Source organism: Nasonia vitripennis, chromosome 1, assembly GCF_009193385.2.
Source record: "Nasonia vitripennis strain AsymCx chromosome 1, Nvit_psr_1.1, whole genome shotgun sequence".
Lineage (NCBI taxonomy): Eukaryota > Metazoa > Arthropoda > Insecta > Hymenoptera > Pteromalidae > Nasonia > Nasonia vitripennis.
In genome coordinates, this window is record NC_045757.1 from 12,007,627 (window position 1) to 12,028,260 (window position 20,634).

The window sequence follows — 20,634 nt, forward strand, 5'->3', positions numbered from 1 at the left end:
ATATGATTCATTTTTCTTTTTATTTTAGGCTAAACCCAGTAACCGAACAAGCAGCTTTTTGGCAATGCTCGAGACCGTAACAGTTGTACTAGCATAACTGTTTTAAAATTAACTAATGATTCGCCAATTTAAAGTTATAATTAGAGGTTAATAATTAGAAGTATGGCCCAAGATATTTAGAATATAATTTTTTATTTTTCTTGGAAGAAAAAATTAAAATGCATCTTGAACTTCAGTATACAATTCCTGCCGGTTGTCACTTATAACTAAATTCATTCTACAGCGTAACATAACAATTTTTTTTGTACTTACAAATAACTCCAGTATTATATTGTTTTTCTAATTGTATGTCAAATGAGGCATCAAGCGAACTAAATATCATCAGAAAATATAAATTTCCGAATCGGCAAGAATGATATCTATTTCGCAAAATACAAAGAGATACCACATTTAATTTTTAAATTTCGGTCGATGCCTATTTGATATCCACTTCTTTATCTCGATTATAATTACAAATGATTTTTACAACCTAACATTATTGTATAAAAGCGTACCTCTTGCACTAAAAGTGTTTTTTCTCATTACTGTTCAGAAGGCGTAGATAAAAAACATTGGAAACTGTTTATGTCAATTTCTAATTCATGTAAAATCTTGTGCCGCTTATCGCACTTTTCGCACGGGATATTCGCCTGAGCCATATAAAAATCTATTTACAAACGTGAAACAACTTGTAATGCAATAAATTAAACCTGCGAATAAATAACAACCTTCGCAACGATTGCGTCTTCCACCGGAGGTAACGCGGTCCTGTGAAAGCGCGCAAATTACAAATATATATATATATATATTTCAACTATATAAATCAGCTGGAACACTGGAAGTCGTATCGCGTCTACTAGCTGTGATTAGCGGATTACGCCTTCTTGGGCTTGGCGTATGCCTTTCGGTAGAAGTCGCTAAACAGGTAGATGAAGATGACGACATTTGTGAGGAAGAAGTAAGTGAGCGCTTTTGGCATGCGACAGTCCATGGCAAGGGTGAACATCAGGTAGACAAGCATCATGGCGAACTGGATCTGAAAAGTTTGAGTCATGGTTTTACTGAATTGAATACCGAAAGAGTACATTGCGGCAGAAAAGCAGTCAATGTATTGTAATATTTTATGAATTAATATTTATGAGCTTCGAAAAAGCGCGAAGTGACGTACAGTTCAAACATAGAGTTCAAAGTCGCAAAAACGCTAGTAAATATCCGTGACAAAATCGATTACCATCAGAACGAGAATCTCCAGCCTTTCAAAGACCAGAAAAATACACCAATTTACATATGAAACCTCGTTAAATTGCGCAATAACACCTGCTAACATCACTCACCAGCTGCATCCAAGTCATGTACTTCTTCCACCAGAGGTACTTCCTGTATTCGGGTCCGAGAGCTGCGATCAGGTAGTACGAGTACATGACGATGTGGACGAACGAGTTAAGAAAACCAATGACGACACCTTGTTCACCAGGCAGGAACTTGAGGTAGCACCAGGAGAAGAGGGCCGTTATCGTGTGATGGTAGACGTGGAGGAAGGAAACCTGGTTGTACTTTTTGCGGAGGATGAAGAATACCTAAGAGCAGAAAAACGAATCATTGACGCGAAATTAATCGTTTACTCGATGACGAATGGTAAATCGATTGCACGAGTCGTTATCAAATCGAAATACATCACGAGACACGTAATAGGACATCAAAAGGTAAAAGTAGACTGACGAAGCGTAGCATCGGTTAACGCTTACTGCAACATCGGTCTACGTGACTTCAATGCCCAATAAAACGGCGAACGCGTTACTAGTGAGGACGTCAAAATTTATTCAGAGAAAGTATCAGCTCTGGAATCGTATTTTTTTTCTGGAATTGTATAACGCCCGATCGTCACACGAATTCAAATGCAGTGATGATAGTGTAAATGTAATAAAGAAAAGTTAAGTAAGGCTCGTCCCTGCTTCCGAAATTAGAAGTCTGTTTCTCACGCTACTTGTTTTTAGATCGTGAATATTCGACGACAAATACATACCGTGTCGAAGAGTTCGGTAATCTTCGCAAAGAAGTACCACCATCCACCAACCGACAGCTGTAAGTAAAGATGGAAAAAGTATAAGTAAAATATCTTTGGAATTAGGAATGGAATTTACAAAAATATTGAAAATTTGATTTTACTATCGATTCTTCACCTTACAATTACTTATAGAAATATAAAAATACTGTAACAGATGAAACTGAACTATTTTCTCACCCTAGAAAAATAAAAACCCGTCCCACTTGCACACTGAAACAGAAACAGCGCGTAATCGCGTAGCCGTCCCAATTGAATGTAAGGAAATAAAAAATCCCCTCGCAAAGCGCCACGCAAAAGTCGATTTCTTTCACAACGCACTGCGCACTGCACACAGCAATAGTAGCATACCTCGCTCAGGTATAAACCGGCGATAAAACATCCTATACATACATCCGCACGCGCGCGAACAATTTGAATTTGAAAAAGGCCGCGGCGCGGCTACCGCGAGAAAGTTGCGGATTTTTGCATAAGAAACGAAACCAGCCGACTAGTAGCCGAACCGCGTGTACGTGTGCACCGAGGAACAAGGAGAGGAAGTAATTCGTCGATGCTCACCGCGGTCTGCAGCCTGCTGTTGGTCACCGGCTCCTTCTCGTTGCTGCAGGTGTCGGCGAACACGAGGGACACCAGGTCTACGTTGAACGCCTGCGAAAAAGTGGAACGTCTTTAATATTTGCCACTTATATCGTGAGTGCGCAGTAGACCCGTAAAGTGTACGGAGGCATTTTTCGAAAAGTGGGTGAACGGCCCAAGGCTCACCAATATCGTCAGCCAAATGCTGAAGAGCACTTGAAAGGCGTTGTAGGCGATGATAACGGACTTGAGCTCGTAGGCAGGTCTGTTGGCCATCATCTTCGGGCCGATTTTCAGGACAAAGCTGAGGTACGTGCTAAGGATCACGAGGACCGGCACTGGCGAGCCCATTAGCGGCCATGTGTCCACCTTGGGATCTGGAATCGCACGTGTACGTTTTTATGAAATATTTTTGCGATATTTTGAAATGTTGTTTGTACGGCAATTAAAATTAATATTTATCGTTAACGCCTCCCTGGTAGAAACAGAATCATAGTAAATGGCAAGTTCTTTGGGTTTCGATCTAAGAAATTGGTAGTTTTACTTGCCAGTTTTTGTTACAAGACGTAACGCTTTTTCTTTGATTGAGTATGCTTATAGTAACCGCCTATAATAGTTGGGGAAAAAACTGGAGTCCAGCTACACGTGGGATATTGCGATTTGGGGTTAGATATGAGAAGCTCGGTATTAACACGCTTAATGGGAGTTTCCGTTAATGGAAGGTATTGAATAAAGATTTCTGAGCGAAAAATTGTTTCCGAAAAATTGAGTCTGACCGGAAACTCTTAGCCATTTGAGCCACGTAAATGTTGTAAATTAATAGCATTATTTACTTAACGTCTAAATACTGACAATTATTTATCTTATTCCACTCAAACTTGTTAAATTATCAATACATACCCTGGTAGAAACGGTATCCAAGTTATTTTGAAGTTCTGAGGTTGTCAATCTCAGAACTTGGTAGTTTTCTTTGTCAGTTGTTGTTACAGGATGTAACGCTTTTTATCCTAGTTCTTTGGCAGTTTTTAGATTGAGTATTCTTAACTATTTTCTTCCGAAAATAATTAATTGGTGAAATAATACGACACAGATGCACGAGGTTAATGGCGATTCGAGGTTAGAATTGGAATATCTTTACTAGCAGGCTTGTATTCGAGTTTTTTTTTTAATGAAAGTATATAAAATAATGATTTGCATGCGGAAAATCATTCGAAAAATTTCAACCGACCGGGGACTCGAACCCTGCACAAGGATAGCCGCGCGCCTTAGCCAACCGAGCCAAGTAAACGTTGTCATTTGACCAACTATCTTGGGCATTAGTTTTTAAAAACAGCTCGATCTAAGAACTGCCTAAAAACTAGGATAAAAATCGTTACATCTTGTAATAAGAACTGACAAAGAAAACTACCAAGTTCTTATCTTTTTCACCATTTTAAATCGGCCAATTTCTACCAGAGTATATAAAGCATATTTCTATCTCATTATAAAAATGGGTAGTTACCGGCAATGTTTAGCTATGTAAAATGTGAACAATTTTATATATTTTAACTACCTAGTTCTTAGGTTTTTACCCAGTTTAAATCGGACTTTTTCTACCAGGGCTCGATAATTGCGAGGCATTCGATAATTGCGATGATACGATCGCGGTTTCTAACAAATTATTATCGAGTATCAAGTTATATTATATCATCCGTAAATAACAGCATAAAATAAAAATTCAGTAACCGCTCATAAGACAGCAAAAACGGGATGCATCGAATTCAATTAGATCAGCGCCGTAAAGCGACAAAGCCCAAGGAGCTTCCCGACGCTCCAAGTATCTTAAGTGCGCAATCATCCACTCGTAAATATTCGAATATGCGGCTATGCACTATATCGGCCGGCCACTCATTCATCGCGCATTCGGTGTTTTACAAAGCGGGCGCAGTAAAGCGCGAACGAGCCGTTCGGAACCTCGTCGGTTTCTCGCGAGCCTAAGCACATTCCGCCCTATTTACAAAATGCGAGCACGCGCGGTTATTATACACGCTCTCCGGCGCTCTTTTTACGCCGCAAGTCTCTTTCGCGTGCAAAGTCGCATAAATGTTCATTCCTTTTTACAAAAAAAAGTATACGCTTTTATAATTATTTTAATAAATACATCGGTATTTACTCGTCAGTTCCATTACAACCGATGATTACAGTCTAATTAAAATTTCGCTCTTTTTCTGAAAACGACGCGCACGTACACCGTCATAGTAAAAGTCACGCAGCGGCTCACCGTAAAATCCGAACGACGCTCGTCAAAGCCGCGCGCGCGCACGTGGAAGCAGATGGCTCCCATAAATGCCAGCGAAAATGATTAAATTCACGCCGTAAATCCCGATTACAAGCGTCGGAAAAAGAAAAAGTGCATTTACGCGGTGCGTGTTCCCGTTCTTCTATAGGATAATTTAGAGAAGAAACAGGTGACCCGGTTCGACTGGACCACCGCCGTTTGTACTTTCATCCTCTAATGAGGGTCATAGAAAGATTTTTCGGTGAAATCTAGCGGAGATCGGAATTTCTCGTATGCCCTTTTGCCGGATGGTTTTTATATACGTGAGAAGCCGTGGCGTGTGACCCGTACTCGACGTCTTCTTCTTCTTTATTTTTTTTTTTTTTTTTTTGTAGAGTTGGGAATAACTACGCGCGCATGTGTGATGTTTTAAAGATGGTGACTCTTTTGTCGCCTGCGCGAGAGTAAAAATTTGTTACTCAAATAAGTGGGAAGTTGTGAATTTTCGATTTCACGAGAGTTTTTTTTTCGAGCTGAACTTTTTCGGCGGCTGATTTTTAAACTGAGAGATATTCTCGAATATGTTGCAAGATATCGAATATTTTCGGCGTCTGCAGTTTTACTCGGCGTAGCATTGTTTACAAAGCCGACGAGGAGTGCAGTGGTCTCGAGCAATTAAAAAAACTGCCCGACTTTCTCATTATCCCTACGGAAAATTGACAAAAGCGTGTAACGTTACACAGAGTTAATTCATCGAAACCAGAATTTCACTCCGATATCACCATGAATATAACGGCATATGCGCACTGCAATATTTCGTCCGCGAGGCATAAATAATCAATCGCGTTGCTGCAAACGCGCGTTGCATACGATCTACTTCTAAGAACCGGACACACTGCGTCGCGTCCACGGGTAATTTGCATACTTTCGATACGGGCGGATAGCTATAAAGCCAGCGTCGTCTAATTGGATTAGAGAAGCCGTGGCGACGATGAATCTTTGATGAGGCGGTCGCGAGTCTGAGAGGAAAATCTATATAGACTCGCATGATTTACGATGGGGACAGCTTTTGCTTTGTTAATACGCCGCGTACAATGACATGTACCGTTCGAACGCGGTAAATCAAGGGACTCGGAGTGGAAAAAGAGAGCTAAGAGCGGCTCTGTTTATCGCGAGCAAACAGACGCTTTGGTGTGTATACTCTTTCTTTCGGCGTGACACTTTTCGGAAAGAGATTTCTTTTTTTTTGTTTCGACGAGCGTTGAAAAACTAAGAGTTTCAGTTCGGCAAAGACGTAGTGCGTATAATTGATTAGTTACCTTTGGTCTGCTCCAAGATCTCATTGTAATTGCTGACGACGTGCCCGATTATGCTCGCCATTTTTCTGGGATATGCGGAAACAGTAGTGAGGCCGTAACTGAAAAGAGAGAACCAAATTCATAAATTGTCGATGCAGCGTGACACTTAGCGCGTGCGCGCGCGAAAACTCGTTACTCAATTTGTGTCTTCGAGGAATACTTTGTCGCGTATGTCGGCGTTTTAGTTCTTTTTTTATTCATATTTTTCAACTCCGATGCTTGAAGAAATCTAACAGCTTCGCTAAAACTTTATAGGGAGTGAAAATCTTGTTTGCATAATCACGTATATAGAGGAGACTGCAGGATACGGTAATCGCCGCGCTTTGAAGAATCGTTAGATCTTCTTAAAAGCTGACCGCATTTTTTCAACTTTTATTTATGAGCTAGGTACGGAGCGGTGGGTCCACTCTGTGAGGCAGAGCTGGATGTACCGTTTCATTTTTCATTGGATTCAATCTACACTTAGCGATATATGAGAAGGGAACTTTTCTAAATAATTTATAAAAACAAAAAATACTTCAAGCCAGTTTGCGTAATTTTTCTAACTGTCAATAATTATTGCTTCTACGATAGTTCCAAGTAATTCGATAGAAAAATATGAACAACGACAAATCAAATACATATAATTATTAAACGAATTTAGTTTTATATATTTGAATCATAAAAAAATATATTTCACTATCTAACAATTCTGATTGAGACCAATAGACTTATCGCATGCTCGAAGATCGTTGAAAGCAACGTAAAAAGGTTTACCTCGACGAAACCGGCTGTCAGCGCAGTGTCTCTCCAACTGTAACTTGTCTCTCTCTCTCTCTCTCTCTCTCTCTCTCTCTCTCTCTCTCTCTCTCTCTCTCTCTCCTAGACGGCACTCCGGATGCAGGAGAGCCAGAGTAGAGCGTCGGCGTAGGCAAACGATAGGCCCGAGCGCGTGTCAAAAACTGACGCTTTTCAAAGAAGAGCGGGCCGAAAAGCTGCTGCTGCTACTACCGCAGGAGAGAGGGAGCCGATCCTTCTCCCTCCCGTCGTCCCTCCTCCCTATACACCTGTACTCCCGTACACACCTGTATACATACATTGCATTAGACGTATCCGCTGCTCTGCTCGCGGTTGAACGTCCCTCGTGTGCGACACGGCGGTCGCCGCGAGGGAGAAAAAACGGCTTTGTTGCTTTGGGAGTGTAATTACGACGAGGAGCTTCTTTGCGCGAGCTTCGGCGCTTTGCACCGAATTTTCGGAGGAATCAGCTCGCGTAGAGTATAGGGAAGCAGAGGAATCGACGAGCGCTGTAAGACGGTCAAAGCCCGCGGTATGACCCCTCAAATTTTTGTAGAGCTGATACGTAGTCGTTTGAATGCATACACCGCATGAGATTATCATTATTTAATCCCTTCTCAATATGCACGTGCGGACTTGCACATTTACTTAATGGCTCGTATAGACAGGCATTCGACAGTTCCGATTTGCGAATTAAAATTTTCGAAAAATCATTCTCCGCTCATCACTGTACATACATCCTCGCCGAACCGGAGCAGACGTCTCCTAAATTCCCGGCTCGAAATATGGGACGACAATGTACGGCGCTTTTCACAGTAAGGACGCGCGCGTATAATCACTACCGGGAGATTCCGTTCATTGATAAGAATTTCAGATTCGCCGACTATACATCCAGGTCTTTCCGATGGTAAATCAAGTTTAACGCCGACGCGCAACTGAAAGATAATTCATAACGGCGCCGTAAAGATCAATGAGCCTGTGCATGTAAGCGTGAATTTCGACGAGACGAAATGGAACGGGGAGCAACGAAAAATATAAGAACCAGGTTTCTAGCTCGCTGCTCTTGAGGCAAATGCGCGCGGCTCTTTGACGAGTGCGCTTTGTTCTCACTGCGTACGTACCTAAAAGCTGCGCTACTGGGACTGTACAGCTGTGTTTTCGAGGCTTCTTTTTTGTGATTGTCTGATCGAACGGTATATCCGCGAGGTGATAAAAATGTCGTGGGTTCCTCTGTGTACACTTTTGACAAATATCGGCAGAGTTTCTACTATATATCTGTTGGACGATTTTCGGGTGGGGTCGACGGATTACCTCAAATTCCCCTGGATACGCAGAAACTATCTACGAGCAGCCGTACAGCCAAAGTCGTAAATCATACACTGTATCTAATACTGCCGCGAAGGCGTAGACTCTCTCGGGTATCCGACCGGTCGAAAACGAAACCATATTCTCGCGAGGCGAGATAAAAAGTGGAGGAGCCTACCGGCCGCGTCTATAACGGCACCGGCTCCAACGGGATCTGCTATAGAGACACTCTCACGGACACATCTCCGAAAATGTAGGCGAGTCTAGGACTTACTAGATTATAAAAAAAGTGGGACGTTTATGAGTAATGTGTATAAACTGACTTTCTTTTGGCCGCAGAATTTGCGGGTCAGGGCCGAGAGTATAGACGCGCTAATGAATCGGCGATTTACAAGCGAAATTCGATTTCTATGGACCCGCGACCGGTGAGAGCGTTTGATTGAGATATGACCTGATTATTTCGTCTACGCGGTGTGAGTACTTTCGGCGTTACCGTTAAAAGTGCGTCGCTGGCTTTTTTTATTGTTGTGGTTTTGGTGGATCGACAAGAGCGCGATCGAGCTGAGGACATTGGCTGCTTTTGAGAAAATAGCGATGAATATTTATCGGAAGCTTCCGGTTTGATATGTGTATCTGAATAGATGCGAATGGCACAAATTATATATCTCAATTAAGCCTTAATATAAATTCCATATCAAGTGGAAAAAAATTGGCGATCATTTGAAGAAGTTGCGTGGGCAAATACTTACTAAATTTAATTACTAATCCAAGTTCAAATATATTCGTTGCCATAATTCGATGCTTATTATCGCTTGAATATCAGCGATTCCTGGAAAAAGAAAAACATTATGTAAAAATGTATAACGCATCCGCGTACATGATAATATGCAAATATAGTATTGCATTATGTTTGGGTTTGGTATTCGGTTATATCATTAGATTCCTGGTTTTTCGTAGACAAGAAAGTTGATGCTCCAAGACTTGATAAACAGACAGTCGTATATCCACAAACCTTACATCATTATAGTGTACCATTTAAATGTATAATGTATTTCGCAACTATTACAAAAAAAGAGTGAAATAAAACGTATACAAATCGTACACTAAAAACTTTCTTTTGCACGAGTTTGAGATAAGTAGGAGATAAATCGGTGTACAGTTAATTGATTCACCGACAAAAAATACATCTGTGAGTCAGATCGAAGTATCACATGCTCGTTCTCTGAAGATTCAAATTTTCATTTCGCACAACTGCTCTAAGTGTAGTGTAAACGTACAAATTAGCCGATCCAATACATTTTTGTTACACAGTATAAATTGTTTCATTAACTTACAATATTGCTCTATCTGCGTATACTTATACTGTTACTATCAGTTCCTTAATTCCATTACGGGAGCTTACATAATCAGTTAACAAATCCAAAGGAAAATGTGTCACGTGCAGTGAACACATCCCGAGCCGTGAATGATCAATAAGAGGAAAGTTTGGCTATGCAACGAGTGAATTCCTCCAAAAAAAGAGACCGCGTAACTTTCTAATTAAAATTTAAATTCCAGGTCCGCGCCTCAAAGTCACTCGATTTTGATTCAACGAAAATCCGCAAATTGTAATTGCCTTTTACAGGCTTCAATTTTCGCATGAGTGACAAAAAAATTGCTACAGTCGAAGGTAAATTTTATCATCGATCTTTTATTGTAAACTAGACTTGGCGCAGTGCGCTGCGCGCACTGTAGTAGACTATTAATTCATTAACTTATTAAATGAAATATAAATGCTTGACTGATTGATATTTTTAATATTTGTTTTCTATCACGGAAATATATCAAACTTTACAATATATGATTCATTTCGCGCTCATATAAATTGCAAAATTGCCGCGGTTTCGTCGCCAACTTCCTTTTAAAATTTTAAGGTTAAGTATGTCTCAACTCAGTTCGTGTCAACGTTCACATCATGTTTCTTTTTGTAACAATAGTAATATTTACAATATAGAATATTATAAATATACAAATTATAATTTGATATGTATTATAGTATTATATTACATTTTTAATATTAGAATCAATTTTAGAAATCAAAAACAAATCAAAAAAATCTAACGATACTTTTGACGCATGCGTACTGCATGAGCCAATCATATTGAAGCATTCTTGGCTTCACTTCATCCGATCATGACTTTTTTATATAGGGATAACAAAATTCGCAATTCAAATGATCGAGGTTAAACACTATTTTTATAAAATTGATTAATCATAACATAATTCTTATAGATCAACAGTAAATTTGTTCTTATATAGCACTGTTTGTAACTAGAAAGAAGCTCTTATCGTTCAGTATAAAGATATATATTCCGTGTTTAAAACAGCTTGGCAAGTATTTATATAACATGATCGATGCTTAGTCCTTTGAGTGAGGTGATAGGTGAATGAACATTTAATTAAATACAATGGGAGAATGAATGCGGAGGAAACAAAGGTCAGCAAGCACAATCAATAGATTTTTTGGTAAACAAAGAAATCAATTAAAGATAATATATGATCGAGAATTTCTCCATCGTGTCTATGACCAAACTCTTTTCATAGACCAGTTATGTCATCGAATGATTTTTATGTCTTTAACCCAACGATCGTTGATTCTGAAAGTTCAGACTAGCAGTCAACGCATTTTGATAAATGTAAGGCATAACGGATGACATTCAAATATGTTCAAACGTAACGTGTTTACAATGTCATAACTTGGTGTTTTTCTCGATTCCAACTATGTGCATTTCGATATGAGGCTTTTTTGGGCTTTATCAAATTTAATTTAATTTTAAACGTATATTTCTTAGCGATAACTATTACAATTAGATTTTAAAGATAAGACATTTTTTGTGATTAATATCTTAAATTGCAGATTATTAAATCTACAAATTTCACATACTTATTTTGATCTTTAATTAACATACTGCCTTAATTACTTTTTTGATTTCAACAAAATAGCGTCTCGCGTCTCATTCGTGGTTACACAACTAGTTCCTATTGTATACAAAGATGGCACTTGACGTTTATTACATTAGACTGCAATTCGTCGTCTCGAAATCAGTAATGATACAGTGTCGTGGACAAACGATGGATCAACGAGAACAAGTTTGCGCGTAAAGTCTAGTATACAGTTTACAAAAAACTAAAGATGTCAAACAACGCTCCATTACACTTAAGTACGATTTACAACAATAACAAAAAAAAAATCATGCAATCAAGATTTTCATTCAGACTCACGTACTCGAAGTGCAACAATATATAAGTATCGTTTGAAAAGTATACAAAAATTAAACAGGCACTCTCGGCTCTATACATATATTATCTTCATTTGAATTCTTTGACACACATTTCGAAATTAGCCAGGTGTATCAATCAATTCAGTTCACTCAGCTCGAGTCTACATTGACTTGCACAACGCGAATATTAAGTGACATTGTGTCATTAATCGATGCACACAAGCAGCATAAATGATCGTATTGCACACAGTGTATTTCACATCCAAAACGCTCATTAGTATCGTTATCAGTCTAGTGTTTTGGGACTATACACAATATCGAGACTCTACACCCAGAAAAGTCTTTCATTCGGAAGGCACCAGCGTATACTATTTAACATTATGAATGAAAGCCTGCGAGAATCGCAGTATCAAATGAAGCATCTTCTGGGTGTAGTTCGTGAAAATTGTGCGACTCGCTGGCGGCTATCTTCCTCTGCTTCTCCGATAGGATCAGAGAATTGACAAGTGTATCGACGAGATGCGCGTATGAGGGAGAGAACATGTTGTAGATCGGTTTGATGAAACAATGCGCGGCTACATCCGCGAAGCGATCGAAGTCTTAATTCACTGTTCGCAGCAATGGTATTGCCCGGAGTTGCTGTAAACGACGATTCCGTCCGCAGTGCAAAGCAGAAGCAAAGCTTTGAAAAATCGTCGTCGACAGCAACGGGGTGTCTCTCAGTGGCTCTGAATGATCCGAGATCTGAGAATCCGTACTGGACACCTATCTCGAGTGTCGTCCACCTACAGCATCGAATTACTGATTCTTGGCTTTTCCGTTGGACGACTCGACGTTGGCCTGTCCATTCTGCTCGACCGCGACTTTCTTCTGCGGCTTCTTCTTGACGTAGGTCTGGTAGTAGAAGTCCCCGAAGAGGACAATCATGAAGATATTCTGGGGTATGAAGATGGCCGCCGGCCAGCGTGGGAAGCCGCAGTCTTCGGTCCAGAGCAGCTGCGAGAAGTGCACGAGGATGAGGAAGAACTGGATCAGCTGGAGCTGCGTGATGTACTTCTTCCACCAGGGGTTCGCGATCTTGAACGAACTCACCAGGTAGTGTGTGTACATGATCACATGCACGAACGAATTTATTAGACCTGCGGGCAGACCGAAATTTCGTTTGAGTCCGAAGAGGAATTCCCAGATTGAGACAGTTGTTGCACAATTATTGAAATAGAAGAAATGAATCACATTCGTGTGTTTTGATGGGTTTTGAAATTTAAAAAGTTCTTCAGCCGCGGGTAGTTGAGAAAAAAAAAATAAACGCAATTTGTTACGACGTCATCGTGTTACGAGCCAATTACGAATTTTCGTCGTGACGCACGATCTGCTCTATGCATTTGATCACTCTTTGGAAAGAAAATGTATTCTTTTGTATTTTGCGTTAAATCGTATAATGGAAAATGCTGAGAATCCGAGCACAGCCTCATTGTTTTCGTTTTTCCATTATGTGCGAAAGCGACGTCATGGAATTTATCACCCGCGAATCTTTCGGCTTGCCTTTACAATGATAATGTTGCAACGAACAAGTTTCTAACAGTAGGAGCAGCAATTATAACAATAGTATTCCAAAGTAAAGTAACAATGAGAAAGCTTTCGACATAATTAACACAAGTATCTCGATCAATGCGTTGCGAACCGGCTTCTAATATGTGAATCCCAAATAGTCACGTTCCCGGCAAGTAATAGAATTTCAAATGTTGATTATACCGGTAATTTATACCTACGGATCTATAAACACGTACACAATGAATATGCTAATATTGGGAAGAAATTCGATCGAACAATCATTCTATAATGAAAGTTTGTCACACTTTTGCTCGGTTGCCGTCAAGAGCAAAGGTTAAACGAACTGAAGTTGCGGATCGCGATACGTAGCAGAATAGCCCATATTTTATTCGATCGCCATTCTGCCAATTTGGCGTGCATTTTAGTAATGAATGAATCAATTGGCTTCTTACCTAAGAATGTGGCATGACCTCCAGCCAGGTACTTGACGCCGCCCCAGCTACCCATGACCATACCCGTGTGATGGTAAACGTGAAGGAAAGAGATCTGGTTCTGTTTCTTTCGGAGAACGAAGAAAACCGTGTCGAGGAGGTCAATGATTTTCACGATGAAGTATAGATACACTGTGCCGGCAATCTGGAAAAAATATGCAACGTTAGACTTGTTCTACTGCACGTACTTGCACGTCACTCAATTGTGTGATTCGGGGAAATTTTCAGTCTGAACAGATGCAGATCAGTTTAAACTATTGTGTAATGCAACTAGCATAAACTATTCCGAATTACATTTAAACATGTTAATCAATTCAAAACATAATATAATTTACAACGTTTACTTGAACTACAGTGATTACATGAATTTTCTGACCTCTTAGCGTCTCTGGTACTATTATATCATAAGTAAATTAATTACCTCGACGGCTCTCGGAGTGTCCGAGTAGTCGACTGGTTCGCACGAGTAGTTGTAATCCTTTAGCCATCCCAGTATGCAGGCCTGAAATCGTAGAAAAGCAAAGACAATGAATTATTCAGAAACAATGAAAAGCTGCAAATATACAGCGCGACAGTTCGAGGCTCACCTTGTAAAAGAGATAACTACTTAAGACTATTTGCACGATGTTGTATATTCGTATAACGAGCTCCAGCTTCATCGGTGGCCTGTTGGCCATCAAGCTAGGACCCAGCCTGTATATGAAGTGCAAGTAAAAACCCAAAAGCGCCAAACCCGGCCATGGCGATCCGATGAGGAACCAATCTTTCGTTCTGGGATCTACAATGTACAAATCGATTGTTAAAGTGATTCGTTGATCCAGTATCCACGACGCTAATCCATTTAGATTCGAGAGGGTTCATTTTTTACCAAAAAAGCATCGTCTAGCTACAACTGCTTGCAACAGCAGACGCGATGGTTGGAGAAATAATTGGAAAAAGAAACATTTTTATTTATAAAGTCATCAAAGGAAAGTACTCGACAAATATCGTCATTTTTTTAACGTCGTCACCGACATACGTTTAACCCAAGAGCTACGTAACAATGCAGCGTTTCGATGCATAATATATACGGGAGGTGAGAATCAGCCTGTTATGCGGTCGACACGTGCAGTATAACGAAGTTGAAGTCTAATGTCATAATTCCGTTGATTGACCGAGCGAGCTTTTTTGGCTGAGCTTTTGAATAGCTTATTGGAAGCTGCCCGTCGTCAAAATTAGTTTTTATCTTTGCCATTCCAGCTGTCGATGTTATTAAGTGTATAATTTTTATAAGTGACTTGCAGAAAATATGAATGAAAATTAAAGGGTGAATCGAGGAAATACCTTCCTCTAAAATTAATTATGGTTCATATATTAACGGTTCAAAGGTCTGATCGAGTTCGAGCAAAACATCGGCTCGAGTGATAATTCCACGTATACCGAATCCATTTCCAAGATGTATGTGAGACAGGGTATTTTTCACGAATCAAGCTACTTTGGTCATTCAAATTTGGGGAAACTTCTTAGAGTCGACGGTCTGAAAATGACAGTGACACTACAACCAACATAAAGGTAGGTAACGATTATAGAAAGTTAGGACTATTAGGAAAGTATTGCATAAAAATTCATGGCGTCGGAAAATCCAAGTAAATTCAACGTCTAATTCAAAACATCAAGCGCTGACGTAGAAAGCAGAACATAACGAAGTTGAATTCAACGTTACCTGCGATTTCCTCGTTCATGTAGCGGTACCCCCTCATGATCTCTCTGATAATAGTCGCCATGATGATGCCCGATTATTGTCCACGCAAACTCCTTCTCAAAGTCCTGCGATTTGGGCACTGTGTCTTATCTCAACGTCGCACTAAATAACTATCTCCTCTTGGTAGATTCACGTCGATACGAAGCAGCAGTGCAGAGCTTATCTCACGCGGGATGTTCCATCCGCGTCGGGAGTCTTCGGGAATTCAAGAGGCCCTCCGACCCGCCCAACCACCGTGGAGAACCAGCGACAACTGACAGAGTCTCGTGTCGGTTTCTAGCCTCCATCAAACTGGCCCGTCCATTGTATTCTAATTCGTCTTTGCTGTCGTCTCCCTCCTTGCTTCTACGCACACCTATATGTACTAAGTCCCTCGCGTATCACTGAGCCAAAAGCTCCTCGGCTGAGAGAAATATATATATATATATATATATATATATATATATATATATATAGAGAGAGAGAGAGAGAGAGAGAGAACAAATACACTCGAGGGTAGCGCTCGAGCAAAGCTGCCGGCTGGCCGATTTCGGGGTATCTATATAAGACTCGACTCCCTCTCCGACGACCCGACAATTACTACGTGGACGCACGCGCTTATGCAAAACGCGATCGGTTCTCCTCGCTATACGTTTCATGGGAGTTTGACGGCAGGGGATATGCAGTGGTCGAGTATACATATAGCTATATAGCTGGAGGGGAGGGACGTGTAGGCCGGAACTTGAGCGCGGATGTTAGGAAATGCGCGAGTGTGCAGCTTTTTTTTCCTTCTCGTATGGACTTTCGCAAGACGCTTAGATTTGCACAACTGGCGCTGCAAGCGAGCCATCGAGGAATGCATCAGGAAAATTCGTGTGGGCGACGAGTTGCTCCTCTGTCGTAGATCGATCGATTTGTTATTGATCCTGTCATACTATTTTGGATTACGTCGCGCAGAAACGAAAGCTGTCACTATTTCGCGAGACGCTTAATCGAGGTCCCTACTGTTCCAGAGTATTCAAATTTAAACAATACGGTGTCGCGAAATGGTAATGTAGGGCGCGGATGACAATGGATTGATTTATTATCAATCAATTTGGGATTCGTAGCTTACATCAGAGTAGGATATAATAAGCATAGTTACACATGGGCGATGCAGTTCTCGCATCTCATCCATTACGGCTTTGGGTGTAAAGCTTGTATTTACGAGCGCAGTCAGCTGGAATTTAAGTGGTCTGTTCCTAATTCTTAAACGTAAGGAGGTCGACTATTTTTATACTTCAATGAATTAGACTTTGTTACTCTCGGTACACATTTTATTTCGAAGTTAACGAATCGCCTTTCGCTACAATAATGTGACCGTCGATAACATGTTAGTCGCAAGTAGAACAGGTCCCGTTACGGTGAGACCTGTGCAAGTTTCACGGCATGAGATATTAGCCAGTTTATACTACTGGAAAAATGAGGAAAAAAAATTGGCAGCGTCGAATACACGTTGCAGTAAATTCGTCAAAAGTGTAATATGGAAAGCAGAAACAAACTGTAGGGGCTACAGAGTGTCCATAGTAAAGAAGAATGAAAAATCACTCGATAAATCTAAGCGTGCACGATTTGCTGCTGCCGTTCATCATTAGATTGTACATCATTAGCGAAGCTCGAATCGGCATTTCATCAGTGGAATCAACAGACGAAAATAAATTTAAATCATTCAGCATTAGCGATGCAACTGGAACGTAGCATACAGGAAGAGCCGCCGCCTCGCCATGGAGGCTAGCGTCGATTATGTAAAGAATTAGGGTTCAACGAAATGCCGGTACCACGTGGCCCGAAACCCATTAGACCCGTTACAATAGTATCTGTACTACTATATGTGAAGTATATGGGGAATTCTTCGGGAAAAATGCCATTTTCTGGTTGGAGAAACCGAAAAAAAAACAAATGTTGGGGCACACTCCGCAACTTTTTTTTCTTATTGTACATGTTTAGAAACATGCAAAACCACGTTTCAACATCGAAAAAGTGCCTTGTGACACTGTTTTCTAGGCCCTTCAAATTCGTCGAAAAATAGCCATTGTTCAAGGGCATGCACCTAATGCATTAGGGCACAAACAGAAAATGTATTACGGTAGAATGAAAAAACGGGAAAAGAGCTTCAATTTAAAAAAAATGCGTCGGAAATTCTTAATTTGGTCAATAGTTACGCACAATTGAAAATATGAAAAAGTCATAAAAATTGCACGATTTTTCGGAGTAAAGAAATTACTGTCTTTTTACATGATTTTTCCGCATATTCAATTGTGCGTAACTTTTGACCAAACCAAGCATTTCCAATGCGTCTTATTTTTTAAATTCAAGCTCTTTTCCCGTACTCTTTTCCTACCGTAATACATTTTCTGTTTGTGCCTTAATTCTTTAGGTACATACCGTTGAACAATGGCTATTTTTCGACGAATTATAAGGGCCTAGAAAACAGTGTCACAAGGCACTTTTTCGATATTGGAACGTGGTTTTGCATATTTCTAAACATGTACAATAAGAAAAAAAAATTGCGGGAGTGTGCCCCAACTTTTTTTTTCGGTTTCTGCAACCAGAAAATGGCATTTTTCCCTTAGAATTCCCCATATATTAGAAAAATAGACACGAATAGATCGTGCCGTCTGCTAGATCGTTTATCTATTGTTTCGAGAGATTTGTAATTTTCACGAGAAATCTGCGTCACAACGGCGTCGATGCTCTGTCGCTGATTCCTTATTTTGCTGTATATTGCGCCTCGACGTCACTGGTCAGTGGAAAAAGAATAGCATGTGCGTCATTTTTGTTTTTTGGAGCGCACCTCGTTACTCTCCCAACTCCATCATCTCTCAGTGATGAATCAACGGATCATCGCATCAATTTAAACGCGAAATCCTATACCATCGATTATTCGACCGACGTGACTGCCACTTCGGACCATGTAACCCTCAACACGATGAAAAAATTAAAACGAACCATCGAAACGTTTCCAGTCCGAAAACGAGTACATTTCCGCGCTGGCGAGCGGACATCAAGCTCGCGATTACCGCGAAAAAAGCTCGATCGCGCAACCGAGCCTGTGTTACGTCTGTTTTGACGACGCGCCGATGCAAATGCGCAGTAGGATACGCGGGGCATATCCTCGAGCGCGGGCGTCTCCGTGGCTGGCAGCAGCATAGCAGCAGCAGCACACTCGAGCTACGCGTGTCCCCGGTATGTATAGTTCCTGCATCATCGCGCTTTTGCGCCGAGCGTCGGTCTCACGGGTTATTAGCACACAATGAGCCGTCATTGACCGAGGCGTAAGAGAAAAGCAGAAGCGGGTGCCGCGGCTTCTCTTCGCCAGTGGAAAATCACAGGGGTGGGCTTGGTCTTTTATCGTCAGCTTGCGGGGACGGATCGTTGCGGAAGGATCGGCTCTGCGTGAACCAGGCGTGTGGCTCTTGTAATCAAAGACACGCGTTTTGGTGCAGGCTGGCTGGACGTGTGTACGCGTTCATCTTGAACTTTTTTCATTTTTCGATACGTATATAGAGAAGCTGCTGCTGCTTGCGACGCCTTTTGTTTTCTATCACTTGCACGGAATCGCACGGCACGTCGCGTATACGATTAACTTTGTATGCTTGCCGTTCAAGGCCGAAAAAAACTATTTCAAATAAAAAGTCTTGCATTGAAATGTTAAGTGTAGCGAACCGATTCCCTCGTAATGAATTAACACTAAATTATCGTTTACCGATTTGTGCATTTCAAGCTGTTGCATAAGTTTTCACTGTACGATTAAGAATAACAGAAAACGTCCAAATAGCATAATGTGGTCTCACGAGACTCTGCCACTCACTTTTGGACTAGGCCAACATATCCTTGACTTGTGGCTACTCGGCGACGACGGGGGAACCGAGGCTCGTTGCACACACCCATGACAGCCCCCGGAGAGCTTTAGAAAGTAAATCGTCACCGTCGGCGATTTTAGCCTCACTCAATGAGATGCTAATAAAGCTGCATTATATTTAGAACCTAGAGTTCAGAGAACCTTTGGATTTTTTTCGTCACTCCGGTCTCGCTGCGGCCGCGAGCTCGGGGCCGTTGACTTCTGCTGCCCACGTGATCGAGCTGCGCGATTTTTTCCCAGTCCCACATCAGCAGCGTGAAAGCTCTCGACTCTATTGTCGAGTTTATTTTCCCTAGTGTGCATAGGCACATCTACTTGCGCGTGTCCATCACGAGGTCTCCGCAGAAGTTGTTTTTTCGTCTAGATTCGCTCGTTACTTCAGCTTTGTAATTTCGATATTTGAAAAGTAAGCGTTCACGGATAAGTGTATGCAAGTGGGTTAAGCGTAGTCGCTTGAATTATAAATTACCCTTAAATCTATAAATATATCCTATAGTGGTACAGAACTTTTTGATCGCAGCAGTGACCTAAATATTTTATGCTACAATAACGAATGTCATCAACGAAATCGAGGCCCGACTGCTTATACGCCGCGGTGATTCTCTGACATAATCTTATTACAAACACATATGCCGTTCACTATTACCAAAAGTTCTGCAATGCAAATCAGTTTCCGGGCTTCGAGCGCGTATGCATTAATGTAACCTCTCCCGCAGTCGTACACGTCGAACTACACACGACTACTTTACTACGCATATAATATGCCATTCCAGCTGCATTTTTTCCTCGTGGAATAATTTCTTTCGCTCGCCTAAGGGTATATTACAATGTGTAACGTAATTTTTAAAATTTCGAACGGTTGTTGAGCAGTTTTCTGACTTCGACCAATTATTCCGGCGTCATCGTGTTTCTGTGCCTCGATGATCTATTCGTTTATGGAACACGTGTAACATCGGATGCCTCGATTGAAGAGTGCATTTTTCAGCTCCGAAGTCCTGATCGTGTATTTGTAACAATAGCAGCGTCAAACGTCCAAAATTGAATCGCGCCGGTGGCAGAACGACTTGCGCACGTTATCGACGTTGCAGCGGAAATCGGCCGCGGCCTGAAGGTCCCACGATCCTGACCTCACGGGCCTGTACGCCAGCGAGCAGAATATGCGCGACGCATAGTAATAACCGCGTCGATTGTACGCACGAGCCGCCCCTATATATACCTTTTTTTCTCCCCCTGCTTCGCGCGCGATATTGATGCGCCAAACGGCGCAGTTGTACACTAGTTGCAAATGGGAATCTTTGGAGAAGGTCGGGGCAACGAGTGTATACGTCGGTTTCTTC

At 41.2% G+C, this 20,634-nt stretch overlaps 2 protein-coding genes across 2 annotated transcripts; both read right to left on the reverse strand.

Annotated features, from left to right (window-relative positions):
• Positions 1-187: 187 nt before the first annotated feature.
• LOC100115068 (elongation of very long chain fatty acids protein AAEL008004) lies at positions 188-7,241 on the reverse strand. The gene is made up of 7 exons (XM_003427958.5): positions 7,049-7,241; positions 6,254-6,351; positions 2,864-3,054; positions 2,660-2,749; positions 2,063-2,119; positions 1,374-1,616; positions 188-1,075 (listed from the first exon to the last, which is right to left on the reverse strand). Exons 2-7 carry the CDS (start codon positions 6,312-6,314, stop codon positions 914-916), a joined length of 804 nt encoding a protein of 267 aa, XP_003428006.1. The 5' UTR covers positions 6,315-6,351; positions 7,049-7,241; the 3' UTR covers positions 188-913.
• Positions 7,242-10,590: 3,349 nt separating this feature from the next.
• On the reverse strand, positions 10,591-15,867 carry LOC100115035 (elongation of very long chain fatty acids protein AAEL008004). The gene is made up of 5 exons (XM_001599817.6): positions 15,379-15,867; positions 14,264-14,454; positions 14,098-14,178; positions 13,638-13,821; positions 10,591-12,773 (listed from the first exon to the last, which is right to left on the reverse strand). Exons 1-5 carry the CDS (start codon positions 15,437-15,439, stop codon positions 12,433-12,435), a joined length of 858 nt encoding a protein of 285 aa, XP_001599867.1. The 5' UTR covers positions 15,440-15,867; the 3' UTR covers positions 10,591-12,432.
• Between the last annotated feature and the right edge of the window lie 4,767 nt (positions 15,868-20,634).

Coding starts and splice junctions, on each gene's coding strand:
- LOC100115068 (XM_003427958.5), bottom strand. CDS start 6,314: ATGGCGAGCATAATCGGGCACGTCGTCAGCAATTACAATGAGATCTTG. Junction 3,055..6,253: donor GATCTTGGAGCAGACCAAAG/GTAACTAATCAA, acceptor GTGCGATTCCAG/ATCCCAAGGTGGACACATGG. Junction 2,750..2,863: donor GCATTTGGCTGACGATATTG/GTGAGCCTTGGG, acceptor ACTTTTTCGCAG/GCGTTCAACGTAGACCTGGT.
- LOC100115035 (XM_001599817.6), bottom strand. CDS start 15,439: ATGGCGACTATTATCAGAGAGATCATGAGGGGGTACCGCTACATGAAC. Junction 13,822..14,097: donor ACACTCCGAGAGCCGTCGAG/GTAATTAATTTA, acceptor TATTTTTTCCAG/ATTGCCGGCACAGTGTATCT. Junction 12,774..13,637: donor AGGTCATGCCACATTCTTAG/GTAAGAAGCCAA, acceptor GTCTGCCCGCAG/GTCTAATAAATTCGTTCGTG.